General features: G+C 38.9%; 1 protein-coding gene and 1 non-coding gene across 2 annotated transcripts in view; both read left to right on the top strand.

The window, feature by feature from the left end:
• The window catches only part of DCC (DCC netrin 1 receptor), a 697,032-nt gene that overhangs the window by 366,830 nt on the left and 305,377 nt on the right, over positions 1-24,825 (top strand). The window contains exons 8-9 of the mRNA XM_048218577.2: positions 4,515-4,671; positions 22,243-22,397. Of these exons, the coding sequence (XP_048074534.1) occupies positions 4,515-4,671; positions 22,243-22,397 (312 nt within the window). The remainder of the gene's footprint in view (positions 1-4,514; positions 4,672-22,242; positions 22,398-24,825) is intronic.
• LOC113253611 (small nucleolar RNA U13) lies at positions 2,207-2,309 on the top strand. Its single transcript, XR_003315498.1, has one exon. It is a non-coding gene; the product is annotated as a small nucleolar RNA U13 (small nucleolar RNA).

The raw sequence follows: 24,825 nt of genomic DNA, 5'->3' as shown, positions 1-24,825 counted from the left end.
TCTTAGTTTTACTAAAGTTCTCAATATACTAGCTAGAAAGCCATGATTTTGAATATTTAAAATAACATGAAACTTTAGGAAAAAAATTGTTATTCTTGTAATTTCAATCATATACAGCCAGGCATCTTTTTGGTAAGTTTGCAAAATTACTTTGTGAACTATAAAAACTTTAAGCCAAAATGTAAATTTTATCTACTTCTTCGTTTAGACAATTAAAAGCTAGAGTTTAGGGTCAAGGGAACAATGATAAGAAAAAAATACAAAGGGAAAAGAAATAAAGTTTACCCTGAGAACGATTAAATGTTCCTTTAATTTCCCTGATGTTACCTATTTATATTTTACTTAAATCTTCAGGCTAATAAAGAGATGATGTGAATAAAACATCTACTTGATCTGGTGGCTGCATTTATAGTATTTTAGTTAACAATATGGGGAATGACAAGGAAATAAGCCTATTGGTTGTTTGATGTTTAATGCAAATTAAATATTTTTGTGTTTTTGCAAAGAAGTCTTATCATCATTCATGTGCCTCAGAGGGAATGGAGGTCAGGCAGTTAATAAGCTCAGGGAAAAATTAGTGTCTGTAAACATTATATAGTAAATTTCTAAGGTAAACAAACTCTGGTATCTAGACAGGACATGGCTTTATAGAAAAATTAAACAATAATGTAATTGTTACCAAGGCTATTGCACTGACATCATAAAATAGTAGTAGTAGTAGTTGTAGTAGTAGTAGTAGTAGTAGTAGTAGTAGTAGTAGTAGTAACTAGTAGCTTAGAAACCAAAGTTCCAAACTATTCTTTGAATTTTTAGTATTTTCAGAAATCACTTCCTTTTTCTGGATTTTACTATGATAATTTTTTTTTGTAAAGAGATTCTTACAAAAAAAAAAAAAAGGCTGTTATAGTATGGTAAATTCGCCTCTTCTCCATGACAACAGATAAAGAAGCTGTAACCATGGCAACAGTAATGGGCCAGGGAGATTAGGGCCAGACTGGAGATTAGGCCTCCAAGAGCAAAGAAAAAAAGTCCTGATTGGTTCCTTATTGAGACCTTATGTGAAGAGGAGTTACTGTTGAGAGAAAGCATGGAGGATTAGTAAGAACAAAATTAATTCCCTGTATAAAGAAAGAAGCCATCCCTTTGTTAAAAATGTGTCTGTTCCTTTTCATACGAGGGCTGTTAAAACTGAGGTAAAAGAGTCCATGATTAATTCTATTCTGAGCTTTATCTGTGTCATCTGCGTCTAGACTGGCTCTGTGAGAAGGCACTCCTGGAAGCCTGAGGAGAAAAGCATCCGTGTGCAGACTCCCCTTGCTCTCCCTCTTGGCAGCCCCTGAATAGGTGGGCAAACCACCTCATTTCTGCTGTGATACCATCTCTAAGTGAGGTGCTTTGGGGGGGAAAGGAATTGGAAATTTCTCTCCTGTTCTTTTAAAACTAATTTGTCTAACTTCTTGAGAATTCTCAGAAGATTTTTACAAGTCCTCATGGATCACGTTCTGTTTTTAGAAAATGTTTTGTAAAGAAAAAAAAATCTAATAATGACCGCATTTGCTTTAAGCTGGCAAAATGTGTCAGTATTACATTTTGAGAAAATGAGCTATGATTTTGCAAGGATGCATGGCTAAAGGGGTTGCTTGGGGTGTTTTAGATGATAAATTTATAAACCCGAGAATGGTCAGATGATATGAATATTTTTCATTTTAAGGGATTTTGCCAAATTAACTGTCAAAAAGACTGTCCTCTTACAAACTTCAACTGACAGTGTAAGAGAGTGTCACATCCTGGCCAACCCTAGATACTAACATTCTTTGAAGTCTTGCTACTCTGACAGATTTTTTTCCTAATACACTTTATTCTGACAGACTTTTTAGATTTTATTTTAATGCACATTTCTTTTACTGTCAGGTTGAACCCTGCTTTAAAATAAGATTCTTTATTTTTTCTTGATTTTTGGATTTGTTTTTAAATATTATAGATATTAACTATCATCTGTTGGATATTTTGCAAATACTTTGGGTCATTCTTTCCAGAGGAAATAACACTAACACTAGACTCAGGGAAGGGGGACAGCAGGAGTTAGGGGGACCAGATGGGTCTGTTAGAGTGGGTGCTGCTGTGGGAAGCCTTTGGGGAATTGCCCGTGGAACCTCATGGGGAAAGCCTGCTTCGTGTGAGCAGCAAAAAGCCAGGGAGCCTCCAGATCCTCTTGTCATTCACAGGTGTGAAGATTAGGTGTTCATGCTGTTGTGTGGTATGTTCTCACTCAAACCTTGTCATGAACTCAGCACATCCCTCATCTGATTGGGGGGGAGGGGAGAAAATCCAGGGAGCCTCCATGTGAGCTTCATGAGGAATGCCCTCATCTATTTTTTGCCCTTGACTCCTCTGTACCTAGAAGGGCTGGCATTGGATAGGCCAGCCCTGAATATTTTGGGGGGTGAGTAGAGCTAATGGATGCTGCTTACTGTGGAAACTTTGTAAGCCTCTCCCCAGAGTGGTATTTTTCTGGCCACAGGAACACACTAGGCTGTTAGGCAGGATGGCCCTTGGAGTCACTCTCAATCAGTGGCAGGGGGAGTGGTGGATAAATACCTCAGCCTGCTTCTTTCAAGACAGATAACCTAGAGGCCGGACCACACTGGCCCGCAGAGTCCCCCGTGGAGTTGCCGTCCAGTTTCCCGCAGTGCTAACTGCCAGATAAGTCACTTTTTCTAGCTTTCTTTCCCTGCTGTGATCCCTTCCTCGGATCACCTTCCAAAGAAACTATTTGCACTTAAGTCCGCTTTTTAGAGCCTCCTCGTGGAGGAAGCCAAACTAAGAAAAGTGATAAACAGGAGCCAGGCCAGTAGGCCCATTTCAAAGTTTGGAGATTCCCTGAGGATAAATAAAGAGTAGAGTAATATGACCAGAGGTGTCTTTTTACAAGCTTATTCAGGATGCTGTCTGTACAGAGAATGCTTTTGAGGGAGATGAGTGGAAGGAAAGCAGGGGAGCTGGAGAAAGCTGAGACAGCTGTGGCAGTTCTAGGAAGACGGAATAATGGTTCGGTGGTGGAGCTAACACGGAGTAGATTTACCAGATGTCCAGGAGGGGAATCCTAGAAAGGATGAGTGAGAGAGTCAGGGGTAGGGGATGCCTTTCGGGTTTCTGGGCTATACAGTTGCGAGGACAGCACAGATACAACGAGTTGTATCCAGGAGGAGAAGCAGACTGAGTGGACAGTGAAGGGCTTGGGGGGGGTAGTTTGAGATGTCCATGGTGTGTGGAAATACAGGCTTTTTGTCAAGAGGCTTAACATCACCCACATTTTTGAGACAGATGCTACGTGTCCAGGCATCAATTTTCTTCCTCTTCACCACTTTGCCCAAAAGATTGACTAACTTGCTGCTGGTCTACCCTTTGTTTCAATGATTTGTTGACCAAAAATGCAAGGGACAATTTGACCTATGAAGAAGTTGGCTAAGAATATATGGAGCAAGAAATAACTTTGAAAGCTTTCTGCAGTTCTTGAAAGCTTCTTTCTCTTTGTAACTGGTATGTATTGTCAATTGATAATGTTTCTGGAACCATGGGGAAATGAGATAGCTGCCCTCACCCCTGTGGATTTTCCAGCCAACAGGAGTGTAGTGCACAGCAAGAACAGCGACTGAGCCAGGCCCTGGAGAAAGTGAATGCAAGGATGGAGACTAATTTTGATAAGAACTAGAGAAAATGGCCCACAAAAGCCAGTTTGAAGATTAAACGTAGGCAAATGGCTCCTTGTGTGTTGGGGTTAGAAATCACCTGTCAAAATGAAACATATGTTTCCTACCCTTAGGAACTTGAAAAAATAAGAAGATGAATTATGAATATACACATTTAATAGAAAATTCTATTATAGATTGTAAATGCCCCCAAATATTTAAAAAACGAGTCCTTCAATTGTGGATGATTTATTCCTGGGAATAACACTTGTTAAGTTTTGCCATCCAGGCAGCGATGCTCGACAAGCTTGGGACAATTGTATATCTTTATGTCTGGTAGAATTCTTTTTCTGTTAGCCCCTTTCTAGCAGGTAGTCTGTAAGAGCTCTTTCTACTTGTGGTTAGCTTCCATCGACTGTGATTTGCTGTTCCTTTCAATTGTATCTAATGCAGGATAAACAGGCTCTGAGTGGAATAAGGTTTTATAGTAACTGCTTGGTTACCTGAGGCATTTATCCATGGCTATGTTTGTCTGCGTCATGCCTAAACAGAACATTTTTTAATTGTTATGAATCCCGTGAGTAATGGAAATTGGACATATATGCAGTAGAATCATATATGTTATGAGTTAGCCACCCTTTGATAAGCTCCAAGAAATTCTAATATCTCTTTGATTCCATTTACAGTTTGCTTGCTTTCCCTTGTTTTTCTTCCTTCTTTCAGAATGGACCATTCAATGTTTGCTCCTAGGTCTGTTTTGCCTTCTTGCACATTTCCCACCCATGACACCACCACCTCTGACAGCCTCCTCTTCTTCCTTCCTAGCTATCCCAAGCTCCAGTGTCCTCCCTTCTGCTCCCAGAGATGTGGTCCCCGTGTTGGTTTCCAGTCGGTTCATTCGTCTCAGCTGGCGCCCACCTGCAGAAGCAAAAGGGAACATTCAAACCTTCACGGTCTTCTTCTCCAGAGAAGGTGACAACAGGTAGGTGCTACCAGGACCTAATCTGCCATCTCTTTAGATGTATACAGTGGCCTAAACGCACCTGCAGGAGATTTGAGTAGGGGCTTTGGAGACCATGTGGAATCTCAGCTCTGCCCATCACTCATCACTATGCAGAGATAATATATCGCCATGGCTTGTGTGTGTTTTTTAAAGTAGGATTGTTTATAGACTCAGATAAAGTCATTTATAGGAAACTTCCTTGAAAAAAGACAAACATGTGAATATATAGTAACCAGGTGTTTTTTTTTTATTTCCTTGATTTTCAAAATGATAAACAGAATAGAATCAGGCTGTGTATTAATAGAATTGGATATGAAAGAACCACAGTGGCCAGGTTGTAATCCCAACTCTGTCATTGACATCATGTGATCTCAAGAAAACCACTTAACTTCTCTGAGCCTGACTTTACTGTATAATAAAAAGTCAATAATAACACTTAGCTCTCAAAGTTTTTGTTAGGATTAAATTAGGTTGCATATGTAAACATCATACAAGAGTATCTAATATTTGTTAGAAATGTTTTGTTTCTCTCTTTTTTAAAGATTTTACTTATTTATTATTTAGAAAGACAGAGTGGGTGGGGGAGGACCAGAGGGAGAGGGAGAGAGAGAATCTGGAGCAGACTCCAAGCTGAGTGTGGAAACTGATGCAGGCCTGGATCTCAGGACCCTGTGATCATGACCTGAGCTGAAATCAAGAGTCCAGCAGAGCTACCCAGGCCCCCCATGTTGTTCCTCTTTTCACTTCTCACTTGTAGGCAAACATCTTCTGTATATGTCTGGTTTCAAGATTACAATCTATTATTGTTCTTTATTTTTCTCAACACTTTCTGCTTGAAATATTTCACGATTTTAAGACTTTGAAGTTTGATTTGTAAGCCTAACCTTGATATTGGATAAATCCCAACTTTTTCTATAAGAATAAATTGTGGGAGCACCTGGGTGGCGCAGTCAATTAGGCATCCAACTCTTGGTTTCAGCTCAGGTTGTAATCTCAGGGTTGTGAGATAGAGCCCCACATCAGGCTCTGTGCTCAAGTTCAGAGTCTGTTTAAAACTCTCTCCCTCTCCCTCTGCCCATGCCCCCCACTGTCTGTCTGTCTGTCTCTCTCAAATAAATAAAAAATTTAAACAAATAAAAACATAAATTAATAAAAGAAGAAACTATGCAATATCTATTTTTATTTCTTTAAATTTATTAAACTTATTTATTTTGTATTCCATGTTTGATTATTCTAATATCTATTGTCTTCGTGAGTCTGATTCAGTGACTTGTTTCTGCTGATTCTTCCTCATAGGGGCTTGTTTGTTTTTATGTGTGGGTGATTCTTGATTGTTAACTCTAATTCTTAGAAATTTCTCCGAGGGAATTTTTTTTGAAGATTTTATTTATTTATTTGACAGAGAGAGAGAGGGAGACAAGGAGAGAGCACAAGCAGGGGATCAGCAGGCAGAGGCGGAGGGAGAAGCAGGCTCCTAGCAAGCAGGGAGCCCAATGCGGGGCTCCATCCCAGGACCCCTGGGATCATGACCTGAGCTGAAGGCAGATGTTTAACCAATTGAGCCACCCAGGTGCCATCTCTGAGGGAATTTTTGACACCAAGTATTAAAGAACAGTCTTATGGGAGGATGTGCTTTACCAAAATGAAAGCATGTTAAACCAGAATTTTGTTAAGTTTTATTTGGTCCATACCAGTCTCATGTTGATATTTTATTGCTTATGAGAAAGTACATTAAATATGATAACATTTGTTTTTTCTGCCATTTTTAACACATCAACTCACATGGGTAAATGCAGACTTGTGGTAAGGAATTCTCAGACTTTTTGTTGTTCTGTTTCCAATTAAGCTAAGCTGAGATTGTATGTTCTCCAGTTCTCTCAGGAGGCGAATTTCATTTTCTAGTTCACCCACTGAGGTTTGCTCTTTTAGGAACCTGGCTGATGCGAGGTTCTCTAATCAGACCGTACACCCTACTTTATCTGCAAGCTTCATTTCCTATTCTCTTCTCCTATTGGTTTCTAAAACTCCCAGGCCCAGACTTCTATTGAGAGGCACATACCCTCAGGCAAATATCAGCTCCACAGGTCTGCTTTCTCGCCATGATAATTCTCTTATTTTGCTGCCAGTATATTATAGATAAAAACCACTCTTTTAAATAAAAAAGGTTTTGAATAATTTACCCAGCATTTTAGATGTGCTATAACAGAAGGGTTTTTCATATAATATCTAGTTTGCATTATCATTTGAAATGGCATTTTGAAATATTTATTTGAATCCATGTATTATTGGTATCATTATTATACATCATTAATTATTGACAGTTGAGCAAGTACATTTGAATATAAGCATGTTCAATGTTTGGGAAATTTTATTTAAGATTAAAGCATAGGGGCACCTGCGTGGCTCAGTCGGCTACGTGTCTACCTTTGGCTCAGGTCATGATCCCAGGGTCCCGGGATTGAGTCCAACATCAGGCTTCCTGCTCAGTGGGGAGTCTGCTTCTCCCACTCCTTCTGCCTGCTTGTGCCCTCTCTGTCAAATAAATAAATAAAATCCTAAAAAAAAAAAAAAGACTAAAGCATAAAGCCATTCTGTAAACATTTCCCTTAGAAGGAATCAGACACCAAAACTAATATTACACTGTATGTTAACTAACTGAAATTTAATAAAAACTTTTAAAAAAAGAAGGAATCAAAAAAGCAAGGCAGCTTTCTTAATAGACCTTTCCATTCTATTCCTTGGGCATTTTTTACTTTCTCTCCTCATCAACGTTTGGGTTTTCTGTATTGCCAATTAAAGGCAGCCAAAGAGATCAACATATAAAAGCTCAGTTTGCTTCAGAGAAACACTGTGTTACCAAATCCCAAAATTCTGTAGAGAACAATACCTATTTACAAATGTGCTCTGCAAACCTACTGGGCCCCTCACATAAAGATGGAATGTCATCATTAGGCTCCTCAAGAGATGAAGATTTTGGTAAGGCAGCTAGGGTCTACATAAACATCGGTCTGTTGATTTGGCTGAGTCCTCAGATCCACATCTTTTCTTCCACATTAAACCTCCTATATAGAACCAATGGACCCCCATTGGTAGGCAGGGGTTTCTTCTTTCATCCTTGAATACGGACTGCATTCACTTTCTGTAAAGTTTACCAGCCAAGGGAAATGTAACCTGTTTAATGCATCTACATAGATAGAATATTTGGGGGAGGGGGTGGCAGCTTGGGGGAAGTAGAGAGGGAGAGTGAAAAAGAAAGCGATAGGGAGAAGTAGAGGGAAAGACAGAGATAAATGGTAAGTGCCTTCGTGGGACCCACTTATTCACAGAGTGGAGTTCGCACTAATCCTGGCTTCACCATTCATCTGTAGAAGAATGAAATAGATGGCTGTCTCGAGTGTTCCAGTGTCAACTGAGGTACCAATAGAAAGAGTATGGGGAGAAGCCAGGATTCAAGTGTGAGGCTTAGTCTAGTCGCTCCAGTGTGTGAGTGCTTCAAACTCGTAGTTATCTTTAGGAACCCGTCAGGATCCAAAAGGGACAATATAGCTTGGGCTGGCCAGAGTGGTCTTTAAGGCAGTGTGATAACGGGAAGGAACAGTACAACTTCGTTCATGCTGTATCTCAGAATGCTTTCCTTTCTAGTCCACAGCAATAAAGTATATCATTTTTAAGTTTCTCTTTTGACCTGACTTTAAAGTGAAAAAAATAAACATAGTACACATATAGCCTATGTTCCCTAAAATCACTCATTATCAAAAAGAAGTAGGCATTCGTTTTAGTCTCATCTGCAGCTCTTTAGCTCTGTGACCTTATCAATGAGCCTGGTGGTCTCTGGATCTCAGTGTGTGCAGCTAAGAAAACTGGAGGTAATGATTCTTGCCCAGTTGTCTTCGTGTAGCCATATGGATTTCCTGGAGCCACCTTAAATTTACCCTGCCCCAAACCATACTCACTGTCTCCTCCTTAAATATATTTTCCTCTCTTTTCTTGGTATATGTTAGTACCTTCCATCCTGTTGACCAAACAAAAAGCCCAAGTCATATTTTACTCCTCCCAGCCTCTCAGCTCTGCCATTAGTCATTCTATCTTGTCAGGTCTACCTCGGCCACAGCTCAGCTATGCCCCCTTTACACTATCATCTTCATCATCACCAGTCTGATCTCTGACAATAGCTTCTTGCCTTCTAATCCATCCTCCTCACCATCTCTAGTTATCTTTCTGAAATACAGTTAGGATCACTCACTCTACTGTGAAAAAAATGTGAATGTTCTTAAATTTAAATATGATAAAATTTCTATATAAAGACATGTGCATAATAACTTACAAAGTCTTTTGAATGGAAGTCTATATCCAATCTATACATAGGTAGAGTGTGGGTCCCATAACCTATAATGGTTAAACATAAGTCTAAATGGCTGGATTTGAAAATGGTACTACTGTTCATCAGATGCGTGACTTTTGTGCATTTAGTTATGTGAAAGATGGGAATAAGGTCTCTCCGGTATGATGGCTGGAGGGAAGATGAATTATACCTTTCTGAATTGCTACGAGAACTAATTGAAGGAATTGAAGCAAAGGATCCAGGGAAGTCACTACATATAGGCAGAATGGAGGGGCTCAGAAGAGTGTGGACTCAGAGACGATATGGCAAAGAGGCTGAAAATAAAGTTCAGAGGTGATAATTATCCTCATCATCATCCTCATCACCATCATCATCATCTGACCTAGCTACCCAATGTGTCTTTCAGCATATATCTCCTCAAATTTCTATAAAACACTGCCCATACTCTTAACAAATAAGGCCAAACTTCACTTATGCACTGGATCCCATCCTTTCTTTAAACAAAAGAACAAAGCTTCAGCTATTCCTTCTCTCCCCTCATTATCATTTTTTTTTCCCACTCTGGTGGATCATGTCCATTAACATACAAGCATGCAGTTGTATTTTCCATCTCAACAAATTTTCCCTCAGTCCCATTTCTCCCTCCTCTACCACTCTGTTCTGTATTCCCTTGTAGAGCAAATCTCCTTGAGTTGTCTAACTTCACCCCAATACCTTACTTCATATTTCAATCATGATTCTGTCCCTGATAGTTCAAACAACTGCTCTTATCTAGGTTCACCAGTGACTTCCATGTTGCTAAATTCAATAGTCAAGTCCCAGTCCTCAGATTACTTGGGCAGTAAGCAAATTTTGTCATATTTGATCACTTCCCCTTTCGTGACAGTTATCATTCCCTTGAGTTCTATTACACACACTTTCCCAGTTCTACTCTAATCCCTCTGGCCACTCATTTTTAACTTATACTTTTCACTTCAAATCTCCCTGACCTGTGAATATTGGGTTGCCCCAGGGTTCAGGCTTTGAAGATCTCTTTTTATCCAGTTTGTGACTTTATATTTTGTCAGTATGCTGATGTCTTCCAAATTTGTATTTCTGGTCTTGACATTTTACCTGCACTCCTGAATCATATATCCAAATTCTGTCTTGGTTTCTTAACTTTTGATTTCTTATGAACATCTACAGCTTATTGACAAAACCAAATACCTGTTTTCCTTCAACCCCCCTCCAAATACTTTATTATTGCAGAGATTGCCCCATCTCAGTGAAATCTACATATTTCTCGTTACTCAGGCCAAAATCCTTGGAATAATTGTTAATTCTTTTCTTTTTCTTATGTCCTATAACCAAAAACATCATCAAGTCTTAGCAGCACTGTCAAAATGCTTCCTGAATCCAGGAAACAATATAATACTTGGTATTTGTTATAAAATAATACTGAAGATTTTCAGTTTTGTGCCGAGTGATGGAAATAAAGTGGTTCGTTGTATTATTCTGTATAGTTTTTTGTTGCTTAAAATTTTCCATGATAAAAAGCAAAGCCAAATAAATAAAAATAAAACATATACTGAGTCTTACCTCTTCTTGCCCCTTTTTATTCCCATCAAGTCTCATCTGAACTATTGCAATAACCTCAAGGCTGTTCTCCCCATAGCAACAGGAATAAATCTTTTAAAACATACCTTAGATCCTGTTATCCTTCTGCTTCAAAACCCTCCAATGACTTTCTATCTCATTTAGAGACTAAGCAGATATCCTTCCTGAGCTGGCTCCTTGTCATCTTCCTAGACTCATCACTTATTCTTACCGTTTACCTATTTGCTCACTTCTCTCCAGTCTCACTGGCTTCCTGTGTTTCCTGAATATACCAGGAATCATCCTCCCTCAGGGTTTTGTACTTGCTGAACAGCCTGCTAGAATGTTCCTTCCCTTGACATCCATGGGGATCATTCTGTAACTTTGATGAAGTGGCCCCTTCTTCTGGATGTCTTTCCTCACTGATGATTATCAATTTTCATTCATATTTTTTTCCACAGCTTTATCACCTTGTACTTATTGTTTCCCGAATCCCCTTTCTTGATGCCAGAATATTAGCTTCCTGTGGGCAGGGCTGTTCTTATCTCCCTTATTCACTGAGCTATTCTTAGCACCTAGAGCAATATGTAACCCATAGTAAACACTCACAAAATATTTGTTGAATTGAAGCCCTAACTGAAATGTCAACTACTATGGGAATCTCTCCACAGTCCTCCAGCTCAAAAGTCATCAATTTTCCCTTTATCCTCCCCTTATACTTTGATTACTATTATATTATTCCTACCTTTTGTCCAGTTTTGTATTTGTTGGAGTACACGCATGTTTCCCTTCCTGCTGATGGAAACTGGATCTTATTTATAATTCCATTCCCAAGTGTCTAGGACCATGACTTCTGTAGACATTTACTGATTGGAACTAGTAGGATAAACTAGCAGAGAGACAGATGTGGTATTCTTAATAGATAGTTCCTTAACCAATAAAACAAACTGTGTTACTGGGGAGGATGAGTAAGCTGACTGAAGTTCAATAAAAACTTTTTTTAATTGAGAAAAAATAAAAGTTGATTTTGAAATTTGATTCCAATATCCCTGTTCATTTTCTCACTCTCAACTAGAGCAAATATATGCCATATGTCTCTGAGCGGTTAGCTGCGATGCTTATTTGCTCATATAAGTTTATTTAGCTCCTTAACACAATAGCTTTTTAAAAGGTGGTGGATTTAACATTTGCCTCAGACTAGTAATGACTTTGTCAGGCAAATTACTCTAGCTCAGATTATCATTAATCTGTCTGACTGGTTAATGGTGTCAATAATGCAAGTGTCATAGTTAACATCTTTTTTTTTTTTTTTTTTTTTTTCCTAATTCAACCTTGGGTGCTTTCATTTCGTAAGTCAGGGAGCAGCATAAATTCCAGAACCTGAAAGCCAGGATTCACAGAGATGCAGTTGCTTCACAGATATCCAGCTCTCCCCTCCTTGTACCTAAAAATCATTAAAGTGAAAGTGATCTTTGGAATCATATTACGACTTTCTGCTACTTAAACATTTAGCAACTGATGCTCAGGGGAGGAGTAAGTCTCATGCCAAAGGCCACAGAGTAAGCATTCATATGAGAGCAAGCATTTATTGAATACTTACTGTGCCAGATGCCAGGCTAAGCATCTCTTACATAAATTATCTTATCTCATCCTCACAACAAAACATTATCCACATGAGGCTTAAAAAAGACATTTTCATCTCTGATATACAGCTAGTAAGTGGTAGAACCGGGATATAATGCAGGCCTGATTCCAAAGCAGGTGTTCTCAACCACTACACCAACTTGCTCTTAACATAGTTGTTGGATTAACCTGGAAGAGAATCAGACTTTCTTGATATTTTCGGAATTATGACATGAATTTCTTCTATAGGTTTCTTTCCAGTAATTTTCTGACTTACTGGCTAAGTTGATTTGCATCATTTATTTAACAGTTATAAACACTGTAGCAAACTTTTATGTATGTATAGAACATTATACTTCCCACTGGATAATCCAGAGTTACTTATGGAGTGTGACACAGTGTAGCCAGAAGCTTAAGGTAAGGTGGCTATGGAGTTCAACTGCATGGGTTTCAATCCTGGCTCAGAATTTTGCTAGCTGTGTGGCCCTCATGTGGGATAGATTCCTCATGTGGGATAATAATCATAACTGGCATGTAAGGTTATGACAACTTTAAAAATTGTTAGTACCTAAAACATTTGCTTATTGTCTGGTGCTCCAAAAGCACTCAGTTCTTGTCAGCCAGTGCTATGTCCAAATGATTGTGTGTATTAGAAATGAAAAGCAATGAAAGCCAGGTGTTTCTCAATTTATATTTAGAGAGGACTTTATCACTTTATAAATGTTAGCCCATTTGATCCTCAGATAAGGCAGATATGATAATTTCCATTTTACGGATCAGCACGCCTCACTCTGTTCAGAAAATTAACAACAACAACAAAAAACACTGCCTAAGAAGCTACGCAGCTAGTAAATATTAGAAGAAAGGTTTATTTATTTTTTATTTTTTTTAATGGTTTTTTATTATGTTATGTTAGTCACCATACAGTACATCCCCGGTTTCCGATGTAAGGCTCGATGATTCATTAGTTGCATATAATACCCAGTGCACCATGCAATACGTGCCCTCCTTACTACCCATCACCGGTCTATCCCATTCTCCCACCCCCCTTCCCTCTGAGGCCTTCAGTTTGTTTCTCATAGTCCATAGTCTCTCATGTTTCATTCCCCCTTCTGATTACCCCCCCTTCTTTATCCCTTTCTTCCCCTACTGATCATCCTAGTTCTTATGTTCCATAGATGAGAGAAATCATATGATAGTTGTCTTTCTCTGCTTGACTTATTTCACTTAGCATTATCTCCTCCAGTGCCATCCACGTTGCAGCAAATGTTGAGAACTCGTTTTTTCTGATAGCTGAGTAATATTCCATTGTATATATGGACCACAACTTCTTAATCCAGTCATCTGTTGAAGGGCATCTCGGCTCCTTCCATGATTTAGCTATTGTGGACATTGTTGCTATGAACATTGGGGTGCATATGGCCCTTCTCTTTACTACGTCTGTATCTTTGGGGTAAACACCCAGTAGTGCAATGGCTGGATCATAGGGTAGCTCAATTTTTAACTTTTTAAGGGACCTCCACACTGTTTTCCAGAGTGGCTGTACCAACTTGCATTCCCACCAACAATGTAGGAGGGATCCCCTTTCTCCACATCCTCTCCAACAATTGTTGTTTCTTGCCTTGTCTATTTTGCCATAGAAGAAAGGTTTAAATGCAAGGTTTCTAGTCCAGTGATTTTTTCACTGTACCATACAAAGTAAAAGATAGTCCCTAAAAGAGGTACATATAAAGTACTGTGGGAGTTCAGATGAGAGAATTAAAACATTTTCATGAGCATCATTCAATTTAATCCTCACAATAACCCTGAGAGGTAGGCAGATAAGGGACTGGTATCTTCATTTTGCAAATGAAGCAGGGAAGGCTCCAAGATAGCCCCTGACTTGCTCAAGGTCACACACCTATTCTGTGGCAGAACAAAAGCTGGACTGGATCTTCCAACTTGCAGCCCTGTATGCATTACATGGCATTATGCTGCCTCGGAAAACCTGTGCTCACTGTTCAGGATTAAAGGACCACCTTTGCATGATTGACATGGAGGATTCATTTTAGAATTCATCGTGCATTACATTTTCAACATGGTGTTTACATCTTCTTTCCCCACTCTGCAGCGCTGAGGCTGTGCAGCTGATGAAGCTCGTTATGAAGGGAGGGTGTTGTGAAGGAAAGAGAACAACACTCAGAATCCAAAGCTCCACATTCTGGTCCTGGCTTACAGCCTGGCAAAGTTAGCCCCCCTTTCACTCTGCTTCTCTGTAAAAATGTAAAACCCTGTCCTTTCTACCTCAAACTGTCCTTAGATCATTGAATAAGAGAATAGTGATTTAATTCTTCCAGTGGACTTAATGTATACTGAAAAATAAAACATGCCCTCTATAAATGCCATATACAAATGAATGACCCATTATTCACTTGTGAGTTGACTGTGTGTCTGGCTCTGTGTTGGGAATAATAGAGAAGCCTCTTTGGAGGCAGTTTAATAATGTCGGGGGAATCATTCTACTGAAGAATATATAACTACACACTGAATTAAGAGCTCTAAAGGAAAGGAACATTCTTCTGTGAGAGAAGACATGTGTGCATAGTGTCTATGCCAGAATGAGATCTGTATTTTGAAAAGACGGCTGGAGCTGCAGAGTGGAAGTTAGACCCAAGTGGTCAGCCCGGTGGATGCAGAGAAGCCATTTAGACTATTGCAGAAGTCCAGGCGAGAAATGATGAAGGCTGGATCAGTGGAGATGGCGCGGTAGAAACATATTATTCTAGAGATATTTAGGAAGCAAAATTGATAGGAGCAGCTGACAGATTGGCAGTCATGGTGAGACAACGATGTTTACAAGGATAGCGCCTAGTTTTCTGGCTTATTTAAATGGAAGGATGGTAGGGTAACTAACTGACATTAGGATGCTGGAAAAGACCCAGGTTTGAGAATGAAGATCATATATTCAGCTTCAGACAAGTTTTTTACATACAGTCAAATGGGAATGTCAAGTAGGGCCTTCCGAATAAGGAGCCTGGCTGGAGCTCAGAGGAGTTTGGGCCTGAAAATGTAAATATATCGGGAATTTCTCAGCATATGGATGATAACTGCAGCTTTCAAAGGACCCCCCAAAAAAGAAACTAAAATAAAACCAAGAAGAGGACCCAGAACTGAGTCATCTTTATTAAGAGACAGAGGCTGGAACTAAACAAAATTAACAATTCGAAACAAAAAGCTTTTTTTCCATGAAAAGATAGTTGTTAAAAATGTTTAATTACAATAGCTATTTCTTATATAACTACTCTCTTGAATGTGTACTAGATGCTGAAACAGAGATTATAGTAAAATAAAATTTTTAAAAGTCTGTTCCTCAGACTATGCTTTTTAACAATTCAAGAAAAAAAGGAATTTTTAGCCAAAATTTAATCAGAATACCTCTGACCAACTAACTAGACGATCTCCATTTCCCATTATGCTTTACCTGGTGGCAAGTCACCTGTGAACCTACTTTTCCTTCAAGATAGCTCTTCATTTCAAACTTTATGGCTCTGGGGTAAAAAAGAGTGTAGCATTGGGTAGCTGTTGCTGCTGTCATTTTGAGCCCTATTCAAGTAGACAACCATATTTCAGTTTTGAAATCTCCTCATCATTGTACCATTCTTGTCATTGAAGAAATAAACCAGGATGTTTTAGTGGATAAAAACAGGTTGCTAAAAATCTTTCCATTAAAAGTAACATAGTTCCTTCCCTATAAAGCACCAATAATGTAACTCATCCCCCTTGACGCAACTAATTAGGTGTTTGATACCTCAAAACAGCATTTTTTGCTCACCTCACAGCTGTAACTAAATGTTAACACCCTGGTGCACTTGGGCAAGACAATATGTATTTACTTAATATGTATACTAGCGACATGTTGTTACAAATGATCTGGTGAGAAACAGTATCATGCTTAATCTTTAAAAGTCTACTTACTTCTGAAATGTAAATACAGAAGAGCTGAATTCAGTTCACACACACACACACACACACACACACACACTATTTTTTATTCCCAACAGAGAATATTAGATTATAAAGGCTCCTTTGAGTAGATCCCACTCTGTTTTCAAATAATGAAAACAAAACCCAAGAAGGGTTGGATTAGAAACTAAGGGACTAAGTTGGGATAGAAAAATGTAACCAGATCCTGCTCTCTAAACGTTTTGGAGATGACAGTATGTGGACATGTTATGCAATTTTCCATTAACATTTTTACATCTATTTATGTATTCATTTAAAAATTTGTGAGTACTGGCAACATAGCCATTTTTATATTCAATGGGTATATATGCTGAGTGCCAATAAAATGTGAATGGAATATGGCTTCTCTTCTAAAGTAATTCACAACTGAGTCAAAGATAGATGTGCCTATTTAATACAATGTGATATATGCTACAATGGATCTATAAACCAAGAGCACCAAAAGCATGAAAGAGTATTTAATGCTGCTGGAATCAGAGGATATGATAGTAGGAAAGTTCCAGTCAAGAGATTTTATTTGAATTGGGTTTGAAGAGTGAATGAGCTTTTGCCAAACTGAGAAGGAACTGTGAGTCAGGAGAAGGTAACTCCAGGGTAATTGAAACAAAACAAACCTAAACCAAACTAATGAAAGGGAGAATGGCAACAGACCAAGAAGGAGAGATGGATATGGTGTTGTGGGGCAGGGTTACTCATTGTAAATGAGTGTGAAAAGGTTTAGGCCACATCTTGAAGGTCTTGGATCTTCAAGATGTGCCCCAAACCATAGAATGGCAGCCAGCACAAAGTTTGGGACATGGAGTTGACAGATTACAGATGTTGGAAGAGTATCTTCATCACTAGAAGAAAGAACTGGGAAGACCAATGACAAAAACAAATGAACAAACAAACAAACAAACAAAAAAACAGGAAAAGCTGTTATTATAATACAGTATATTGTAAGTACAAACCAGAACAGGGATGCGTTTCAGGCACAGGAGAATATAGCCTAACCAGAGTTAGGTCTTACTGCAACATGTACAAAGGTTCATTCTATGCTACCATCTTGGACTTCATGCCTCAAAATATACTAGCACCTAAGACTTCACCATCTGATCTCAGAAAAGGAACAGCATTGTCTTTATTAGGTCAAAGAGTGTGGAGTGTGCTTCTATTTATTTTTTTAAGATTTCATTTATTTATTTGAGAGAGAGAGAAAAAGAAAGTAGGGGGAGGGTAAAGGGGGAGAGAGTACCAGCAGACTCCATGCTGACCACCAAGGCCAACTCGGGGCTCGATCTCATGACCTTGAGATCATGACCTAAACCAAAACCCAGAGTCAGACACTTCACTGACTGAGCCATGCAGGTGCCCCAAGAGTATGCATTTAAAACATAGATGTTATTGTCTAAGAAACCTCCACCAGGTGACCTAAAGCACCTAAAACTAGAGCTTACAAGGAAGAAATTTCTCCTATTTGTGAACTCTTCCTGGTCTCCATGTTAAGGTCAAAGAAGGCAAATTGCCTACAGTTGTTTTCAGCCAGTAGGAGGAGACAGACTTTTTATATTTATATTCTTTGTGAATTTTCAGTGGATGAAGTTAGAGTGAATGGATTCTAGAAAGCACAGGTGACTTGTTCCCTTTACTTCAGTCAACTAATCTTGAACCTGCCCGAACCCCACACTAACAACTGAGAGTCAGGGGAACAGAAGTGAAGTAATGAAGCTTTGTCGGACAATATATCCAATGCCACAGACCATGCCTCTGAGCTCTGTGAATTTGAAGACAATTATGTCTTCAGAGTCATAGGGGAGAACTTCACCAAGAGAAAGCTGGTCTGGGCCCCTGCTGCTTTTTTCCAGGGGTAGTCAGTGCAATGGCAGGCAGAACACTCCAACACAATCATTGGGCAAACTCCTAACAGCGACTGGTCTCTGTTCTTCAGCACCTAGTGTGTTTATCTGCCCATTTACAGAGGAGCATGGACCAGAATGCACAGAAAGAAAATCCTAATTACCAACTGGTCCAAGTGGAGGCTCGGGAGAGTGTAACCACTTCCGGTGGCTGCCATTGGCTTATTGGGAGACCAGAGAAACACAGAGTAATAAATTACCCTTCCAAACTCAGGCTTTACTTGTTGGGAAATGATTTGTGATGTTCTATTTTTCAACTATTAAAGCTGAAAGGAGTGACCAAAAGCCTCCTGTGAATCTCTGGGGCTTGAACTGAACAAATCTGTGAAGGACGACAGGCAGGAAATGCCAACTTCCCAGAATGCATTTGTATGCCTTTAGCAGTTTGAAGAGCCCCCTCGTAGGACCCAAGGAAGCACCAGAGCAGCCTGGCAGCAAAGCCCAGGCACCAGCAGTGTGGACATCACATTTCACAGGGCTGTTCAGCTACACTGTGGAACTCAGGGAACACCAATTCCTTCTCAGCTTGCGGTCATTGAAGCCTCCCCCTTTTAAAGATATTACTATTTTCATTATCAGAACTTATTCAATACCTCTAGTTATAACCACTTTTACAATTTAACTTATCTTGGAAAACAAATTTAATCTTACAGAAAATATCAAAAAACAGTGTTTTGTTTTGTTTGAGGGGAGTAATGGGGGAGCAGACCCATAGAGCTCAATGAGATCTATTTATGTATTTTTTTCTTTGTGACTATACCTCCTATTAATTTCTCTCCTCAAATTCCTAGTTCTAAAAACTTTGTGGAAAAGTCCTCTTCTTAGAGTCAAGGCTGCTTATTTCTTATGAGGTCGTGGTGATATTCTGTTATAATAATAAAAATAACAGCAGTAACTACCATGTATACGAGACTCCATGTTGACTCACAGGCAACCTGCCTCCTGTCTTATGTAGTTTACATACAGCATCTCATTTAGTTCTTGAGAAACTCTACAAGGTAAACATTTTCATGGCACCAATCAGCACCTGAGGAATCAGGCTCAGATAACTTCATTAGAAAGTCAAAATAACAATCCCAGACTGAAGAATGCTGAATCCACCCCACAGCGTCCAAAGCATTTTGATGCAACCTCACTTTGATAAGATGAGCCGATTCCTGAAAAGTGGCACATAAATTTGAAATGTTTAGATTAAATCATTGTTTTAAGCCATTAAGAGCCTACATTGAAGAAACTAGTGGTCACTCCAGGGCAGTACTAGCATGTGATGAGAATAGAGGTATAGAGTTGTGTTGAAGGTAGTTGTGGAAAAACACACTATATTTGCTTAAATTGTATTTTTTTTCCAGATTGCTACCATAGAAGTATTTTCTAAAAATGCTTTGTTCACACTTTATGTAATACGGAGGAAGCATCAGTTGTTCATATCAGTGAACATACTTTTTTTCATGACTATTATTAATTTGGAATACTTTTTGGAGGCTGATAGAGATTATGGGAACCTAAAACTCCCTTCCTCATAATAAAATCCAGCATCTACTTTTACATGTGACTGATATTTTCATTATATGATCTTGGACATTCTTACATGGGCATACCCAGATTTTCTTGCCTCTTTTCCTCTGAAGAATGCCTGTTCAAGAGATTAGGCCAGCATGTCCCAGAACACAGCTCCTTCAACTCAGTTCTTTAGTAGTGCGTGAATAAAGTCAATTATGAAAGCTGTCTTTCCTTATAGATACCCAAGAAGTTTGGTATGGAGATCTGACCTTCAATGACAACTATGTTGCTTGGATGGCTAGAAAAGATATAGTAGCAGGTGACAGACTCATCTCACAGTGATTTCTGAATGCCTAGCATCCCTTCTACTCCTTTGGAAACTTATGTCTTCTACCCAAAGTGTCCATGATCCAAATAGGCCCCACAAATGTTTCCCCACAATTGTTGAGTGATATCAATACTGGATTTAAAGGATGAAGCCCCAGGTTCCATTTTTAATTCTGCTATCCACTAACTATGAGTCCTTTGAAAAAAAAATAAATAACGATGTTTTTCCAAATTACACTTTTGCATCTGTAAGATGATGATAAAATCATCCTGTCTATATAAAAGGGCTGCATGAGGCAATGTATCTTAAAGTTCTTCTGCTAAAGAAAAATAAATCAGATGCAAAAATCCATATATACACAAGGTATGCAATCTGATTATGAATATTTTCTTTTACAAAGCAACGTGTTGGCCTAAATAATCTTAGGTGGGTAGAATAAAGCAGTGTGATATGTGGTATGTGGGAGCATTATCTGATGTCTTACCTCTACCTACTTTCAGTTGCTGTTGAATCCCACCGAGACCCTGCCTCCCCCCCGCCCCCCGCCAGTAAGTCACAGTTCAGCCTTGCAGTAACTTAACAGAGCACTCCTAAAAAAGTACATAAACCTTAGGCTGTATTAAGATTCATACAGGGTATTTGTTTGGTTGGTTTTTATTGTGGTAAATATATATAACATAATATTTGCAGTTTTAACCATTTTTAAGTATGGAGTTCTGTGGTATTAAGTGCATTCAAAGAACTATAACCACACGCTATCTCCAGAACTTTTTCATCTTCCCCAATTGAAACTCTGTACCCACTGAATAACTTCCTCTTCCTCGCTCACCCGAGACTCTGGTAACCACTTAGGGTATATATTTTAATTATTAGAGGTACTGGATAAAATAACACCAACTGCTATCTAAAACAAACAAACCCTGAAATTTATAGTGACTCAAAACTGTTTGATTCTATAAAGTAGAAAAGGGATGTTCCTGACTGACAGGCAGTTCTTCTCCCACCTTTTCTCCAGAATTCTTGCAAATATTGACTCCTCTATCATCAGTATATGGCTCCCAAAGTAGCCACCCCAAGCCCATGGGTGAAGGAAGAGAGCACAGAGGTAACCACATGCGCAGTTTTTCTGGACCAGGCCTGAAATCAGCACATGTGCTGTACACTCACATTCACTGTGTAGACTGAGTCACATGCCTTCATCTTGACCTCACAGGAAATCCCATCCAGCATGTGAAGAAGAAGAAATGGGTTTGAGGATGACTCAGCCAGTCTCTGTCATATCTGTCAAATTCAGATTGCATACATGCCCAAGAATCACCATGAATGCCCTTACAACTTTGTTTTTATTTTTCTTTTTGGAAACCTACTTTGCCCTCACAGAAAACTAGGTTTCATTTTAAATATCTCCCCAGACAAAATAAAACCAAATGGCAAAATTAAAATGTACATATAATCCCACTAAGATGCAAGAGATACTCTCTAGAAACAGAAACCTTAAGAAACAAGTGAGTAGCTTAGAAGTTCCTTCTTCACCTGCCCGTCAATTATCTGAGACCGACGAGGATACAAGTGTCTACAATCATGGGTATCTTTAAAGAATACTTTAGTAGTTATTGTTTCTTATATGTTAGCATCTATATCTCTTAATATGTACTACAAATTGCACCAGGATCAGGAAATTAATTTTTTTGGAACCACTGAGGAAGCTTTTGGTTGGGACATGAACTGGCCACATGTAGATGTGGCTTGAAGAACAAGACAAGTAGACATGTGTTGCAGTTTCTCCTCACGTAGAGAGGAATCACCCTCCTTCACTAATTGCACTTAACTTAACCACAGGAGCTCAAACTCCATGCGCACTGGCACTTAGCATCTGCCTTTTCCTTTCATACAATGAGAGAACATGCATAAATGCATTTGTTGGCAATACTGACAAAGACCGATTTGTGGAATAATTGAAACCTTGATTTCTGTCATTAGCCGGATGTTTACGAAATGCATCTTCCTGTCTACATTCCAGATGTTTGTTCTTATTTTAATAGCTCTTTGTCATGAGTTTTGAATTCTAAATTGTCAAGTGTCTAGGGAAAAGACTTTCGTTTGCGAGTTTCATGGGAATGCCATGAACGTGAGCTTCCCCCAAACCCTGCAGTGTTTATGTGGAGGCCCTTGGTCCTGCAAACCTGCAAACCTTGGCCCACCTCACTGCTTTGGCACCTTGAATAAAGGTTTGGCTAAAAGTATTGATGTTAGAATAATCTTTCCCTGAAACTTTTATTTCCCAGGGAACGAGCATTGAACACATCCCAGCCTGGGTCCCTTCAGCTTACTGTGGGAAACCTGAAGCCAGAAGCCATGTATACCTTCCGAGTTGTGGCCTACAATGAGTGGGGACCAGGGGAGAGTTCTCAACCCATCAAAGTGGCCACTCAGCCTGAATGTGAGTATTAACATGGAAGGACACATTAAGAAAGTATTTCTTTTTTGCTGGCAATACCCTTGAATCCTCTCATAGAAATTAAGGTGACAAAATGGAAGGAATATTTCTGGAAGCAACATATTTAACTTGAGGATTTTAAAGGTAAGATAACTTTTTAACAAAATGGCCTCCCCACTTAGGCTGTAATGGCGAATTAACAGCTAGCAAGGCCTAATCCATCCATCCAGTCCCTATGTTCACTTCCCAAGTGATTTCCGCTGCCAGCCAGGCCTTGATCGTCAGCACCAGGTTTCAGCCACCTCCACTGACTTTTTAGGTTTCCCAGGTTTGTCTGTGAAGAACACCAAAGGTGAAAGAACAAGCACACAGGACTTCCAAATACAGGGACTTGTTAAAGAACTTAAACATGCACTAGATGCCCTTAGGAGATTCCCAAAGCCAAACTCCACTCAAGAAATGTAAAGAGATAATCTCTATTGGGCAATCTCACTATCCTCTAACTTAAATCACTATGTTAAGCTACATCATCACCAAGTAAAGCAGTTGAATGTTCTTTGACCACGTTATAATTCAGTGATTTCTACTTTATAAAAGAATAGCTCCAAGGCTGTACGTTTGAAGGATATCAATCTTATAAAATTTTGGGTTTTTTTCTACAAACCTCTAATGTTATTTGAAAAGATTGATTACTGATGAGCAGTTTGCCAGTGTTATTTTGTTAAAAATTTTAAAAATTATAATCTAAAGCCTAAAGGAAGGGACTACCTATAACAAACGACATGAGTTAGACACCTCGGCAAATCTACTCCTTTTTCTTTTTATTAATGATACCGTTCTGCTTGGATTCCTATTCATTTTATTTAAAACAAGGTTTCATTTTAGAATCATCTCATATGCTTTTGGAAGACGGTGAAGTAGAAATATTAGAAATATTTTAATTGGTAAATATGAGGAAATAATCTTTGCATTATGTCACTTCTTGAGTATTTTATTGTAATTTTTTAAAAGATCTTATTTATTTATTTGAGAGAGAGAGTGTGTGCATGAGTGGGGGGAGGGGCAGAGGGCAAAGGAGAAGCAGACTCCCCACTGAGTGTATGCTGGGCTCCATCCCAGGACCCTGAGATCATGACCTGAGCTGAAGTCAGACACTTAACCAGCTGAGCCACCCAGGCACCCCTACTTCTTGGGTACTTTAAATCACCATGTCGAAGAACAGAGAGCGGTAACCCTCTGATAGGTAGGTAGCTGGGTGCTGGTATCATGTTCTACATTTGGCAAAATCTACATTTTTTTTTCCACTTAGCCAAGGCTACAAAGAAAAGAAGATAAGAAAATTGGAATAAAATATGCCTAAACTGTACAAATCTTAGAAATATTTGCTTCACAGAAATGAAACCTCAGATAGCATCTTTAAAGGCATAGTAATGTATAGGTTTCAGATAATGTTTAGGACATATGGACTCCCAGGCAGGACCCAGAAGCTACAGGTAGGGCGTTAAGCCCCATTCCGTGCAGGACCTTGTGCAACATCGCTGGCTGTTATGCCCATGAACGAGACTGGTTCTACTTCCAAGTTTCTGTTCTTGAGAATGTTTTTAAATGTTTGGATTTAAATCACTAAATAATGCCAATTTCCACTTCACAATGTCTATGTTTTAGTCATCAGTTTCTTCACTGACTTACTCTTAATAGATCATATAGAAAGAGAATCAATAACTTTTATGACTATTTGGTATTTGTAATCAAGAAAGTTAAATCAAAATTAAATCAAAGTACATATTTTTTTAAAAATGGTATATGCCATGTTGTTTGTAGACTGACAATTAAAAAACTCATCAAAAATTCTCTAAAGGGGTTGGAACTGGAGGGTATTATGCTAAGTAAAATAAGTTCAATCAGAGAAAGACAATTACCATACAGTTTCACTCATATGTGGAATATAAGGAATAGTGCAGAGGACAATAGGGGAAGGGAGGGAAAAACTGAATGGGAAGAAATCCGAGCGGGAGACAAACCACAGGAGACTCTTAACTCTGGGAAACATACTGAGGGTTGTGGAAAGGGAGGTGGGTGGGGGGATGGGGTAACTGGGTGATGGGCATGAAGGAGAGCATGTGATGTGATGAGCATTGAGTGTTATGTGCAACTGATGAATCATCGAACATTATATCAAAACTAATGATGTACTATATGTTGGCTAATTGAATTTAAATTTTTAAAAAATGAAAAAAGTTCTCTAAAGGAAAATCTCATTCAATTTTCTAGTGGTAGAACTTAAACTTTAAAGTATGCTCATTTTCAAAAGATCCAATTTCTATGAATTATCTGAATTCTTCACTTCCTAATTTTAATGTTATCCCTAGAATTGTTTCAGTGTACATTTCAAGGCTGACTGGCCATGATTACATTACAGTCTGGTAAAAAC

This window comes from Ursus arctos, unplaced genomic scaffold (genome assembly GCF_023065955.2).
Source record: "Ursus arctos isolate Adak ecotype North America unplaced genomic scaffold, UrsArc2.0 scaffold_17, whole genome shotgun sequence".
NCBI classification, from domain to species: domain Eukaryota; kingdom Metazoa; phylum Chordata; class Mammalia; order Carnivora; family Ursidae; genus Ursus; species Ursus arctos.
The sequence above is the reverse complement of the archived record's forward strand: the minus strand, read 5'-3'. Positions and strand labels throughout refer to the sequence as shown.